Here is a 13,008-nt window from a genome sequence, read left to right as displayed (position 1 = left end):
CGCTCTTACCAGTACATCATTCATAATTTAAAAAATAATAATAATCACAGCTTCCAAACTGCTATATGCCACAGCGGATTCACAAAGATATTCAAGTTCAGCCGACCAAGTTACTTATCGAATATGTTGTACGGACGACAATGGGTAAGGAAAGGAAGTTACGGCCAACGCCAAGCTATAAAAAAAGGGAGAGGAAATGCTTATGGATTTTTTTTTTTTTTTTTTTTTGGTTTGTAATGAAAGCGCAGGTTTATATATGGGTGATGGGGAGCAATCTGGTGTTGAGGTGTACGTGGACGTATAAGCTGTCGGCGCATCTGAGACATAACTACATAACGGTGTTCACGATCACAGCACTGGAGATGCTGAGACGGTTCCAGTGGGTTTTCTTCAGAGTGGAGAACGAATGGATCAAAATCTCCAAATCTAGCAGCAGCCTTCACCACCACCATCCGCTCTCCGATTTCTCCCTTGAACACGATAAATTACTTTCTTCTTCTTCCACCCTCCATGTTTAGATTCGATACCTCATTTTTCCCCCTTTCTACTTGATTTTTTTTTTGTTATATTCGTTGAGAAATTTAAATGTCCTGATTAGAGACTTCGGATTTCTGTCTTTGTTTAGTTCGGTTTTTTTTGTTTGAAAATTTATATATATACCGTCTTTATACTAAAATTCAGTTCAGTTCAGTTCTTCAAACCGGTTTGTGTTCCTCGTGGAGTTATCACAAGAACTAAGGCCTACGCATATTCCCTAGTTCGACAAATCATTCGCCTTCTGAAAAGCAACGCCCGTCAAAAACACATGGTTGCCAATCATTTCTTCTGTGGCGGTTTTCCAAAACCCATCTGAATTAAACTTAAAAATTCATACTTAAAAAGTCATCCAACAACAGACAAAAAGGGTTCAACCAGCGTCCAATAACTTCGAAGAAACACCAAATGAGGAACTAGAAAGGAACAGCAAAAACTTTCAATTCAGTCACCCTTTCTCCGGAAAGAGCATCCCTCGGTGAGCCTGGCCTTCCCTCCGGTCGGCTGACAGAGCACTGTCTGGCAGTTCCCGCACACCACCACGGTCTGAGAGTGGCTGAACACCGTCGTTCTGCCATTTTACACACGCCTAAACCCATTAGTTCCTCTTGCTGGATTCTTGTTCCAAAACCAAGAGTCTGAAAAGATTTCTATACAGCGTGAAGAATGAACGAATGAAATCGTTCACAACTTACATGTTGAAGCAGCCTTGGCACTTCACATCCTATGGCAACCCCCGCACAAAGGGTGACAACAAGAACAACACAATCAGTCAAAGGAAATCATATTCAATCTGAATCTGTACCCAATAACATTAAAAGGGATGGATAACCGAGGAGAATAGTTCAGAAGAACTATGGAAGTGTTACCATGAAAAAGGAATTGGGAGACTGAACAAGGCGCTTGAGCTTGTGCTTCCTCTTCTCAAGCTCAGCTGGTGGGTTCAGCTGATCGATATCGTTTTGAAGAACCTGATTTATCATTTTATTGCAAATTCCACAAGGAAAACAAATCAACATCCTCGTATCACGAGCTCGATGTTCGGGAAAATCTAAATCATGAAAATTACTTCTCCCATTAGCTAAACAAATCTATACCCAGTTCTTCAACGTGATTTAATGATCTAAGCGGAATCTTCTACGTGACGCGGAATTTGACGAGTATCGTTTTTTTTTTCCTTTCCGGATTTAAAGTTCAAATTCTGAAAAAAGTAATCGAATTTGGGAAGATCGGAAGGAGTGGAAAAGATCGAGAACAAACCATCTTTGCAGACTTCTGAAAACACTGCAGGCGCCAAGCTCCAGAGAACCCTAGCAGCCGACAATGCTCTTTGAAACCCTAATTCTACCCAGCGCCTCATATAAAACAGGCCATCGCGAGTCCCCTTCGCTTCGAACCCTCTTCACGAATCAGAAGCTTATAATTTTAAACATACGTTTAGACAAAGTCACCGCCACGAAGATGAGATGGCCGGCCGACTCAGCCTAGATTTAGGTTCTGGTCGCATGAGATCAGATGACATTCTCATCAAACCTCTTTTTAATTTTTCATGCAACAATTCTATCTTTGGCATTTCCTCATTTTGAAATTAGTCACAATGAACGCATGAGGGATTTCTAATATTTAGGTAAGAAGGTTCAAGATCATAAGATCTTTAAATACATTACATTCTGCTATTGCTGAATTCCTCAAGAAATCAGAAGTAACAAAAGCAAAGCGACTCACTCATTCACAATTCACAATAGTAAAAGAACAGAAGATTTTCGGGTATTTAGCAAATACGCATCAGGGATAGTACAAGGCACCACAATGCCCAGACCAGACCAGACCCGGCCAGTCCTGCAGTTATCAGCCACCGTGAAGGGTTGAAATGAAAACCACGACATCCTTTTCTTCTAAGACCGTATCAAGCTGGCCGCTGAGCTCCCAGTCGCAGTCATTCACCAGCACTAGAACTCCCGGTCTCCTGCGCACAATTGTAAACTCCCCCTTAAATATTTATCTTCGACGATCAAGAACCAAATAAAGAAATTCGCGGCTTGATTCAGACGAGAAAGAAAACCCACTTACACAGAATCCCCTTTCATGAACATTTCAGGCCTCTCCTTAATCAAATTGGAACGCACCCAAGAAAGCAAATGCTTCATAGTCAACTAATTCAGAAAACAGAAGTGAGGGGGAAAACGTGAGCCATAGCGAATACATTTCAGTACGGGGAAACTCCAGACACAACATCTTTAAAAGAGAAGGCTTTACATTGTCTGCCCCATCGGGGAAGTCGACGTTCACTTTATGGATCTTTACTGAGTCACATAGCAGCTCCAAGCCTCCACTGCTCATAGATCCAATCAGAGAATAAAAAACACACTCAGTCCCAACATTCTTCAATTCGATGCTAAATAGAAAAGGATTGTCCCTTTATAATCGTCTACACCCGAGAAAATAAAGCTTAAGCTCATGTTTCAGTTCTAGGATCATAACCATAATCCGAGCGACGTCACAAAATAAAACTACTTTTCCAAAGAAGAAAAACAAGCAAGGATACGCAAGAAAATAGAATGAACCAGATTAAAAAACCATGAATCCATGACCTTAGCGCAACTACCCAGTTTTTCCTGAACTTTCCGACCAAACAAACAATCATAAAATCATTGACCAATTCGAAAATTGACAAATAGGGAAGAGAAACTTTGAAACAAGAGGAACATACGAACCCGAATTCAAGAGTTAATTGCATCTTTGAAGATATCAAAGGAATCGAAGAGCAAAACCCCTACGCCTCTTCTAGGGTTTTCGGTTTCCTTTTTCCTGTATTCGAAATAGCTTCGTGATTACGAAGAAGAATCGGCATCATCGATCAGCGCTCCAACTTGACCTCAACGACGCCGTTTTGTCTACTCTGCTTTATGGGTTAATGCGTTGGGCCTAAGCTAAGCTAGGGCAGGCCCAATATAATTTTCGCCACGTCATTAACCTGCGTCATGAATGCGACGTCGCATTGTTAATGGAAAAACCAATCCCAGCCGTTGGTTTTAGCCCATTTACAGATCAACGGCCAGAACGGCACATGAAACTTCTCCTCAATCTCTGAAATTTCTCCTCTACAGTAGGTTGGGCGTTAACGGTCGTGATCCATGATTTACTAATGCTCCGACAATCTTCTCATCATCAGCAAAATTTATGTGATGTTGTAAGAAAGTGTAGAAGAAGTAATGCCAAATGTAATTGGGGCACAGCTTTTTTCAGGCTCTTTTTTTTAAATGAATTCAATTAAAAAAATATTAAAAAAATGGAGACCCCCCATACCATGGCATGACCGATAACCCCCACCTCAGCCAGCCCCCACATTTTTCTCTCCCTGTAAATTAAAATTAAAATCTAAACAAAGCGATAGTGACGTGTCGAAGCGTTACTCGTCAACCGTCCCCCAAAATTACACAATCTGCCCCTCTGGGTGGTCCCCCTTCTCACTCTGTCTGTCACCATTGGACACACACGTGGCCGGGGAGGTCATATCGGATCGGGTTGGGTTGGGTCCGTCTACACTAATTGTTTCTAATAGGCCCCACAACGCATTTTGTGCTGGAAATGGTGGGCCCACATATGAGCCCTAGCCAAGGCCTAAGTCCATGAAGCGTCCTTTTTCTTCGTTTAAATTTTGTTACTTTTTTTTTTCTAAAATTTCTTTATGGACGATATGTGGTGAATGACCAGCACTGGGGCCGGGGCCCAGTGGGGGAACAACACGGGCTCATGCCTTCCTGGTGGTGGGCCCCCCTCTCCAACTTTCTCCTTCGCAATTTATTACCAGTTCCGGTTTCAAAATAATTTTACCGCACATTCGGTATATACAGAAATACAGTGTGCGTGTGTACGTATACGTACGACCCGTATGTATGTATAGATTGGCGCATAAAAGAATGGGATTGGAAAAAGAATCCACCAAGGGATTATTCCAGACACAATAGCCTTGTGACGATCTACACAAATGGGGTCCAGCACGTATGGGCTACTCCTCCCTTTTTTATCTCTTTCTCTCATACAAATATTTTGTATTATTGGCGATGTTAAACTTTTATCAAATTTAATGTTTATGCAATTACCGATGTGGGAATCCAAACTTTCAAGCCTGAGCATCTAACTAAGATTTACGAAAACATAAAATGTAGATGGAGATTCTTGAAAATTAAGTAATCTTTTCAACACGATGATTTTTTAAAAATAAAATAAAACGCATTAATAAAAGGTGTGGGGGGTGATTGAATGGGAAGATATAAACAAACAAAGGAAAGAGACTGGAGCCCATCAAACAGATAGTCCCATGGACCAATCGAACGGGATTCGTCCACGTGTCAGCATCCCAGTGGGTCTTCAAATATAATCCGAAACATATGAGCCGTAGATTTTGCAGAGCATCAAACGCGTCGCTCTCTCCAATCCCAAACGCTACGACGACGATATTATCCCAATTTCGCTATATATAGGGACGGTCACATTTAATCACACACTCGGCTGTTAAGCGATTTCGTCTTAATCACCGCCTTCTGTTTCAATTTTTTTTTCCTGTTAGGGTTTTTCCAATGACGACAACTCAAAAGCTTGAGATTGGAGAAGACGACGATATGAGCACCGTTGATCTCAGCATCAACGGCGTAGGAACCTCGGAGACTAGCAAGACACGCGTCGTGGACCTCACGCGCCTCACGCCTAAGGAGGAGCCCGACCAGGTCGGGAGCGTGAAGCCTCCGCCGTCGTCGACAGTGCAGGTGCCGTCGACGTCTATGGCTCCGCCGCCTAAGAGAGCGTCCACGAAGGACCGTCACACAAAAGTGGAGGGACGAGGGAGGAGGATACGGATGCCTGCCACGTGTGCGGCGAGGATTTTCCAGCTGACTCGCGAGCTGGGTCACAAATCCGATGGCGAGACCATCCGGTGGTTGCTGGAGCACGCCGAGCCGGCGATAATAGCCGCCACGGGGACAGGAACTGTTCCCGCCATCGCCATGTCGGTGAACGGGGCACTGAAAATCCCGACCACCACAAACGCGAACCCTGAACCTGGTGAAAACCCTGCGAAGAAGAGACGCAAACGGCCCTCGAACAGCGAGTACATAGACATAAACGACGCCGTCTCAGTTCCCTCCGGCTTGGCGCCGATCACGACGACACAGCACCCTCCGCTTCCGTCGGCGGCGTCCCCGGTACCTGTGGCGCCTGCAGCTCTACAAGTTCTGCCGCAGGGGGTGCATACCATCGAACGCCGTCTTCTTGGTTCCTCACGTCGCGAACGCTGCGGGACCGTCGAACCAGCCGCAGGTTCTAGCTTTTCCGGCGACTGCGACGCCGTTGATCAACATTTCGGCGAGACCCATGACGTCGTCTTTCGTCGGGGCCATGCAACAGGCAGCCGCCATGGCTGCTCCTCTCCAAGCTGTTCAGAGCAGCAGTATGCTGTCGGTTTCAACCGTCGCCGCTTCAAAACCCTCGAGAACGACGTCGGTTATGGCATCGAGCTCGAGCTCGAGCTCCGGCATAACCACGGGAAGTACTGCCAGTGGATCGTCTACTAGAACACACATGCTGAGAGACTTCTCCCTTGAGATTTACGACAAACAAGAGCTCCAGCTCATGGCTAGGTCATCGAAACACTGAAGAAGCTGCGTCGAAACGACAGCGTCTCGTCACAGGTTGAGTCCACCGCTGGCAGAAGCTGAATCGAACGGGTCGGGTACTTCTCTCATCCGGTTAAGGGCGATGGACCGGGGAGAAAGCACGTGGGCACGTGACGAAGCGAGAGAAAAGGCACGCACGTGTTAGTGGGCCTGGGATTAGGCAGATGCGGGGTCCACACGATGGTGGGTCAACACGAACCAAACAAAAAAAGTGGAGAGGAGAGAGAGATAAGGAGGGGTCAGTACCATACATATAAATAATGATGTATTATAGGGTCTCGTGAGTGGCAGGTGGGGTCGACCGACCGTACGCATTGGTTCCAAGGGGGCGAGCTCCGGGTGGTCCCCACTGGACTGTTTAAGTTCCGTGGTCCGGCCGTGAAACGGTGGGCCTATTCATCCAAACAGCTGGATAATTCGAAACGTGTCGGTGGTGGGGCTCACATTTTGTCCGTCTTCAAGGCCGTGCTTTTTCTAATGTAGGGCCTATTGCCTGACAGCGAAAGAAATCAAGACCCACCCCACAAAATCATCACCACACCTAATCTCCTTCTTTAATGTCGAATTGCAATGCTCCAAATGTGTAGAAAAACGAAAACCCCCTTTTTTCACTTATTGAAAGTTTTTTTTTTATAAAAAAAATATATGTTCTGTAAAGATTGCTTATATTTCGTTTTTGGGTCGTGTGCGATATATATTTAAAGTGAAATTTGTTTTTTGGGGGTGGTGGGGCCTGAACCCCACTTGGTAACGAGCAAGCTGGTGGCCACCAATGGAATGTAAAAGCAGCGTGGGTCTCCCCCGTCCTTGTCATAAATATCAACTAATCTATCGTGGAAGTCCTTTCCGTATCTATAAATTTAGTCGGTTAACTCATATCACAATAGAATATATGTCGGAATTAATTTATTTGAAAGCCCTTTTGGTATCTCATATTCATTTTGGCATATCGAGCCATTTTATTTATTTATATGTTTTCTTTAGAAGATATAGCTCCAACGACCTAGCTAACTATATCACCAATATATATGCATTTTCTGTAGTAGTAGTAGTAGTATAGGTATTTACATGTTTTTACTGCTGTACGGAATAAATACGGGGAAAGGAGAAGTGGAGGCCCAACCCAACCAACTTGGTGGATGGGGGGGAAGGGTCCACCGGCACCGGTACAGTCCACGGACCCTCTCCGTGTAGATTCTTCTCTCTCCTCTTCCAATTTGGTGGACCAACCCAACTTTTACTTCCTGCAATCCCCGTAAAAATTGTGTTTACCTCAACTTCAAAAATTAAATATAAACATACATGTGTGTATATATATATATATATATATATATATGTGTGTGTGTGTGTGTGAAATATCAACTTCGTTGTATTGGACCTATTGCAAACATTATAAATTCGCATTCCACAAAATAAAAATCGTTGCCATGAAGTTAGCAATGTAGGCTTTAAATATAACAGGCCCATCGTTTAAGTTTCACAGGCCCGAACAGATTCCCCCGGCCCTCGAAATGGGCCCACACTTTGCAGCACGTCCACAATAGCACACGCGTATGTATACGTACACGTATACTACTAGGATAACAAACCTCAATTTTTTTTGTTATCTTGAATTAAAGTCCAAACTAACTAATTCCAGAGGTGGAAACTAACCAGATGATCTAAAGTTAATAATACTGAAATCATATAATGCGATCCATGTGCAATTAATAATCTATCGTACTTTATTACACTAATATGCGGATAATGTTTTCTTTAATTATATCTATATATAAAAAATTGATGGATTGTGGTTTTCATATCCAAGATCCAAGACAAGTGGGGTACGTGTATAAACATTATGAAGGACGAGACATGTCTAAATCAGTGTATCTATCTACGTGATACAACGTAGCAAAGTGCTCTTTTGATAATCAATCGGCATATCAACCGTATCGTTTTAGTATCAATTATTTTCCTTCGCCTTTGATTCCTTCCCTCTTGGGAATAATAAGAAATTATATTTAGACCAATCTTGCAATCCAGATGGTCAAAAGTTTCCGCCTTCACACCATACGGACGGTTATATTTTATTAACATAAATATTTTTTGAATTTTTATTTAATGAAACTATAGTTTAAAACCAATATTTTGGGGATTTCAATTGAAAAACAAAACAAAAAACACTCTGTGACTCTTTGGTTAAAAAAGGGGGCTAACAGATTTCTAGTTCTAAAAAAATTATTACAAAAAACACGCTAATAAGCAAAATGAAAGGCAAAGGAAAAGGTTAATTTTTATGGGGACATAAACAAATGGCATTCCGCCACTAGCCTGTTTATTGTCTTCTTTAACAGCTCGCCTCTCTCTCTCTCGCGTCTGATATCCACCGGAAATGGCAGATCCTGATTTGGAGTCTCCCCTCATCCACTCCCCATCATCTGATCCACCAGAGCTCGTTATCACCGTCAACGATGGTGACTACGACTCCGGCTCCGATCATCCCGCCTGTGCAGAGCCCCATGGTCAGAATCAGAACCATCGCGCTTTCTCTGTTTCGGACAATCACAATTCTCGTAACCCCTATGACTTTCTCGGAGCTTCGGAGCTGTCCGTTCTCGGTTTGCCCACGGTGGATCCGTTCCGAAATGAAACGCCGGGAGTCAGTGGGTTGTACGAAGCCCTTAAAGTCGTCGTGTGTCTGCCGATCGCCTTGGTTAGATTGGTCCTGTTTGGTCTTAGTTTGGCTGTGGGTTATGTTGCTACTCGCTTGGCACTTGAGGGATGGAAAGATAAGCAGAACCCTATGCCCAAATGGAGATGTAGGATCATGTGGGTCACTCGGATTTGCACGAGGTGTATCCTCTTCTCTTTTGGGTAAATCTCGTTTTCCCTGATTTCTTTTGTTCATCCTCTATCTTCTGTTCTTTCGTAGTTAGATTACGAGTATCGGCCTGGGTTCTGATTCCTAGTATCGGGACGTAGTGGCCAATTGATTGTTTGAGCTGCAAATATGAGATAATTCTTATCGTCGGTCGCAGAAGATCTTAATTGAGTGTTCCTCCTTCGTTGATTAACTCCTTGGTGCTGAGAATTTTTAGATGCTTCTTTCTAAAGATACATGTCTGGTCTTCATGGCTTGAAATAGGTTGTCCCAGGATGATGTTATGTCTGGGTTTTTTCATGAAGGGATATGAGGGGTTGTATTTCCATATTTATAATCTGTATGCCTTCCTGCAGTTATCAATGGATAAAACGGAAAGGAAAACCTGCTCCTAGAGAGATTGCCCCCATCGTCGTGTCCAACCATGTTTCCTACATTGACCCAATATTCTACTTCTACGAGTTATTCCCAACGATTGTTGCATCAGAGGCTCACGATTCCATCCCATTTGTTGGGACTATTATCAGGGCAATGCAGGTAAGTGGCTATTTCATCCTATAAAATTTCCAAATCTGCTTAAGGTGATGCGGCTCAGTTCAAGGGTGTGACTTTCCCAGTGTTTTTGAACATTTCTAGGTGATATATGTTAATAGATTCTCACAGACGTCAAGGAAGAATGCTGTCCATGAAATAAAGGTACAGAGTTGCAGTGGCATGTTCTTCTAGGCATCAATACTGTTTTTTTGTGTGATCTGTGATATCTTTTGCTACTGAAAAAGATTTGAATGGTTTGTATCAAGTTATAAGCTATTTGATACGGAATGTATTTTCAAGGATCTGAATACAGAGAAAGGCCTCATGCGATAAATTTCCTCGTCTGCTGTTGTTCCCGGAGGGCACCACGACTAACGGGAAATTCCTCATTTCCTTCCAACTCGGTGCTTTCATTCCTGGTTACCCAATTCAACCTGTAGTTGTCCGCTACCCACATGTACATTTCGATCAATCTTGGTGAGACTCTTTCTTCTTCTTTTTTCCTGTCTCTGCATGTTGTTTTAAAACACTGAACATTTCTCCATTTCTTTTGCTGGTGTTTATCCTTATTTGCAGGGGAAACATTTCTTTGTCAAAACTCATGTTTAGAATGTTCACACAATTTCACAATTTCATGGAGGTATGCATCTCAACTGTGTTGCCAAGTTTTGTTATCATTCGCTTTTGTTTGTGTTTAGAATTTTCACTTATTGGGATAAATTTATCCAAAACTGAACAGATTGAGTACCTTCCAGTTGTCTTCCCCAATGACAATCAGAAACAGAACGCTGTCCGTCTCGCCGAAAAGGTACATTCTTGCTGCTATGAAAGCAGCATTATGAAGAACAGTAGCAAGAAGATTAGTTTTCTTCACCTAGTGTTTCTTGAATGGTCAATCACTGTCCTTATTTTATGCACATATGGATGCAGACTAGTCATGCTCTCTCAACTGCTCTAAATGTTGTCCAAACATCTCACTCCTATGGGGATTTAATGATTCTCACTAGAGCATCGGAGTTGAAACTGGTATGTGCATCTCCTGAATGGTTTTGATCTTTCGATTAGCTTTGCCTACCTCTTCTCACGTAAGTTCTGTAGAAACGCATTCAGCAAAACTAGATGAAAAATGTTTGAATATGCTGTCCTGCCATGAGGTAAGCTTAAAGACTATTTAGACTGTACTTTTGGATCTTGGATCCTTTTGGCTAAATTTCTCAGAACATAAGGAGTCAACGAAGAATATAATACAACTAACAGGTGGAGTTCCTCTGTTTTCAGTTCCGGCTGATATTTCTATATTCTTCTTCTTCGCAGGAAAACCCCTCAAATTACATGGTTGAAATGGCAAGAGTTGAATCCGTAAGTTTATAGTCCAACTTCCTGTATTCGATACTTCACTTTTACCCTTAGTGTACGATATCCATTATCCGTGTCTCAATGCCAACCCCTTAAACCTTCTAGAACCAAAGAGGAACCGCTGTACTTTGATGTTATCCTTAATATGCAAATGTTCTATTTTCCTCTCTATTATTCATTCCATCTCGAGCTAGTGATTTTGTTGTTTGTCTTCTTTTCTTCCAGCTATTCCATGTAAGCAACATGGAGGCAGTGCAGTTTTTGGATACATTTGCCTCCATGAATCCAGACTCAAGGTATTGATAATTATATATTATAAGTAACTAGAAACGTCAAATGGGTTCTACTTTGTTGTGTGGACAATACATGGAACTTCAGGTTTCTCCATACCCTGAAGAAATCTGTATCCATTTTGCAGTGGATGTGTTATGCTACATGACTTTCTTAGGGTTCTGAGACTCAAGGCCTGTACTCTCTCTGAAGAGGTCAGTTAATGTAAAGAACAGTTGATCTTTGCTACCTATGTGCACCGATACTATTCATGTTGCACCATCTGCCTGTTCAATGAAACTTATGCTATAGCATATTGCTCTAGATATTCCGGTTCATTGACGTGGAGAAAACTGGGTCAATCACATTCAAACAGGTACGGTTGTTCTTTGCAAATAAATGCTCACATGCAAGATTATTTAATCCATGGTAAAAGCAAGAACTTGTAGGGGATTCAATCACCTTCTGTCTATGACAGAACCCATTTGCAATATATCCTCCTATGTTCATGACCAATCTTGCCTCTGCTGTTTTGTGTTGTAGTACTTGTTTGCCTCGGCTCATATTTTGAAGCAGCCGCTGTTTCAGAAAGCATGTGAACTAGCCTTTTCCCAATGTGATGCCAAAGGAGTTGGCTATTTTTCAGAGCAAGAAGTAGTAATTCTAATCTTTGGATCTTTTATTTTTTTAAATCATGAAGGCATTTGTTTCCCATTTCTCTTTCCTAATCCAGAGGACTCATTCACTCTATCTCCCCTCTTTCCCAGCTTGGAGATGCTCTCAGACATGCAATTCCAAACTTGAACAAGGACGAGGTAATGAGAGAACCCGATTCAATACATCAAATTCTGGGCTTTGTAAAATCACCATTGCTACTAACTGTTGAGTTCTCTCAAGTTCAGGTTCATGAGCTGTTCCATTTGCTTGACGATGACAAGGATCGTAGAATCAGCATTAATGACTTCTTCTCCTGCTTAAGAAGAAACCCTCTTCTCATTGCCATTTTCGCCCCTCCTCTGCTGCAAAATCACTTGTCTGAAGCTGTCTAGGACAATGTGATCGCGTGGCTGGTTACAGGTTTTTGTCTTTGTCTTCCTACCGTGTTTTGGAAAGAAAAAAAAAATCAGATCGCGAAGAATGTCCGGTAAGGGGTTCCTTAGTTTTTGGCCTTCTTCATAGACTCGCAGAACCAAATGTGGGTTGTTCCCGTGAGTCTGACTATAACTGCCTGCCGTTTTCCACCCCGGAAAATGGTGTGATGTTTCCTCAAATTTCGCTCTTCTGAGCATGATACTGTTTATTATGCCATCGTCATTTTGGCGTTGGAGATGTCTTGTTTCAAATTTTAGTGGGTGATGGGTCATGGGTTTTTGGTCTGTGTCTGTTAAAAATGTATCATTGTTATATGGTGAACTTTAGGTCTTAAGGAGACATTATTGTTCGCATACAATGAACCTTCGACTTTGTTTTTAGATTTCCGGTAATATGTTGTTTTACTATTTCTTTGAGAAAATCTCGTTTAGAGCCCACGCTAATTTTCTGTATGTATAAAGTTTAAGCGAATATTCCCAACGGCTACAATTTATTATTTTTTTTTTTGCGTTAGATTGTCTACGACATCTTGAAAGCTGAAACTAGTCTTAAATATTTTTTAGTACTGTAATAAAAAAAAATAGCTCAAATGATTTTGAAATTTAAATTTATCAAGTAAAATAAATAAATAATTATTTTATTAAAGAATTATAGTTTGTGTGCTAGAGAAGACAACAAGTATAAAGA

General features: G+C 42.1%; 5 protein-coding genes across 7 annotated transcripts in view; 3 read left to right on the top strand and 2 right to left on the bottom strand.

Moving 5' to 3' along the window:
• The window catches only part of LOC104802010 (SPX and EXS domain-containing protein 1-like), a 4,499-nt gene extending 3,842 nt beyond the window's left edge, over positions 1 to 657 (top strand). For both annotated transcript variants that reach the window (XM_010525418.2, XM_010525417.1), the window contains exons 13-14: positions 75 to 144; positions 249 to 657. In XM_010525418.2, coding sequence (XP_010523720.1) covers positions 75 to 144; positions 249 to 518 — 340 coding nt within the window. In that variant the 3' untranslated portion in view covers positions 519 to 657. The remainder of the gene's footprint in view (positions 1 to 74; positions 145 to 248) is intronic.
• A 193-nt stretch (positions 658 to 850) lies between these two features.
• Positions 851 to 1,905, bottom strand: LOC104802009 (40S ribosomal protein S27-2-like). The gene is made up of 4 exons (XM_010525415.1): positions 1,795 to 1,905; positions 1,404 to 1,505; positions 1,230 to 1,258; positions 851 to 1,105 (listed from the first exon to the last, which is right to left on the bottom strand). The coding sequence occupies exons 1-4, from the start codon at positions 1,795 to 1,797 to the stop codon at positions 979 to 981; spliced, it is 261 nt and encodes an 86-aa protein (XP_010523717.1). The 5' UTR covers positions 1,798 to 1,905; the 3' UTR covers positions 851 to 978.
• A 224-nt stretch (positions 1,906 to 2,129) lies between these two features.
• On the bottom strand, positions 2,130 to 3,381 carry LOC104802008 (ubiquitin-related modifier 1 homolog 1). Its single transcript, XM_010525414.2, has 4 exons — positions 3,249 to 3,381; positions 2,791 to 2,866; positions 2,605 to 2,687; positions 2,130 to 2,500 (listed from the first exon to the last, which is right to left on the bottom strand). Exons 1-4 carry the CDS (start codon positions 3,269 to 3,271, stop codon positions 2,383 to 2,385), a joined length of 300 nt encoding a protein of 99 aa, XP_010523716.1. The 5' UTR covers positions 3,272 to 3,381; the 3' UTR covers positions 2,130 to 2,382.
• Positions 3,382 to 4,759: 1,378 nt separating this feature from the next.
• LOC104802007 (transcription factor TCP9-like) lies at positions 4,760 to 7,023 on the top strand. The gene is given in 2 exon segments (XM_010525413.2): positions 4,760 to 5,779; positions 5,781 to 7,023. Coding segments are annotated over 2 exon segments (1,071 nt in total). The 5' UTR covers positions 4,760 to 5,114; the 3' UTR covers positions 6,187 to 7,023.
• Positions 7,024 to 8,504: 1,481 nt separating this feature from the next.
• Positions 8,505 to 12,730, top strand: LOC104802006 (lysophospholipid acyltransferase LPEAT2-like). Of its 2 annotated transcripts, XM_010525411.1 has the most exons (14): positions 8,508 to 9,062; positions 9,426 to 9,606; positions 9,706 to 9,765; positions 9,917 to 10,080; positions 10,180 to 10,243; positions 10,343 to 10,411; positions 10,534 to 10,629; positions 10,918 to 10,962; positions 11,185 to 11,255; positions 11,378 to 11,444; positions 11,555 to 11,605; positions 11,773 to 11,883; positions 11,997 to 12,044; positions 12,132 to 12,730. In XM_010525411.1, exons 1-14 carry the CDS (start codon positions 8,581 to 8,583, stop codon positions 12,276 to 12,278), a joined length of 1,656 nt encoding a protein of 551 aa, XP_010523713.1. In that variant the 5' UTR covers positions 8,508 to 8,580; the 3' UTR covers positions 12,279 to 12,730. The 2 variants fall into 2 exon arrangements, with proteins under 2 accessions (XP_010523714.1, XP_010523713.1); XM_010525412.2 differs by lacking the exons at positions 10,180 to 10,243; positions 10,343 to 10,411; positions 10,534 to 10,629; ... (5 more) ...; positions 11,997 to 12,044; positions 12,132 to 12,730 and having other exon boundaries at positions 8,505 to 9,062; positions 9,706 to 9,778; positions 9,904 to 10,043.
• The last annotated feature ends 278 nt before the right edge of the window (positions 12,731 to 13,008 follow it).

This window comes from Tarenaya hassleriana, unplaced genomic scaffold, assembly GCF_000463585.1.
Source record: "Tarenaya hassleriana unplaced genomic scaffold, ASM46358v1 Cleome8, whole genome shotgun sequence".
In the NCBI taxonomy this organism is placed as follows: Eukaryota; Viridiplantae; Streptophyta; class Magnoliopsida; order Brassicales; family Cleomaceae; genus Tarenaya; species Tarenaya hassleriana.
The sequence above is the reverse complement of the archived record's forward strand: the minus strand, read 5'-3'. Positions and strand labels throughout refer to the sequence as shown.

Excerpts from the sequence above, each read along its gene's own strand:
- LOC104802009 (XM_010525415.1), bottom strand. Across the intron at positions 1,259-1,403 it reads CTCCCAATTCCTTTTTCATG|GATGTGAAGTGCCAAGGCTG; the intron begins GTAACACTTCCA and ends GGGTTGCCATAG. Across the intron at positions 1,106-1,229 it reads TGCCAAGGCTGCTTCAACAT|AACGACGGTGTTCAGCCACT; the intron begins GTAAGTTGTGAA and ends GTAAAATGGCAG.
- LOC104802008 (XM_010525414.2), bottom strand. The coding sequence starts at position 3,271 with ATGCAATTAACTCTTGAATTCGG. Across the intron at positions 2,867-3,248 it reads CAATTAACTCTTGAATTCGG|TGGAGGCTTGGAGCTGCTAT; the intron begins GTTCGTATGTTC and ends ATCTATGAGCAG. Across the intron at positions 2,688-2,790 it reads TCCCCGATGGGGCAGACAAT|TTGACTATGAAGCATTTGCT; the intron begins GTAAAGCCTTCT and ends TTTCTGAATTAG.
- LOC104802006 (XM_010525411.1), top strand. The coding sequence starts at position 8,581 with ATGGCAGATCCTGATTTGGAGTCTCCCCTCATCCACTCCCCATCATCT. Across the intron at positions 9,607-9,705 it reads CTATTATCAGGGCAATGCAG|GTGATATATGTTAATAGATT; the intron begins GTAAGTGGCTAT and ends GAACATTTCTAG. Across the intron at positions 10,244-10,342 it reads AATTTCACAATTTCATGGAG|ATTGAGTACCTTCCAGTTGT; the intron begins GTATGCATCTCA and ends AAAACTGAACAG.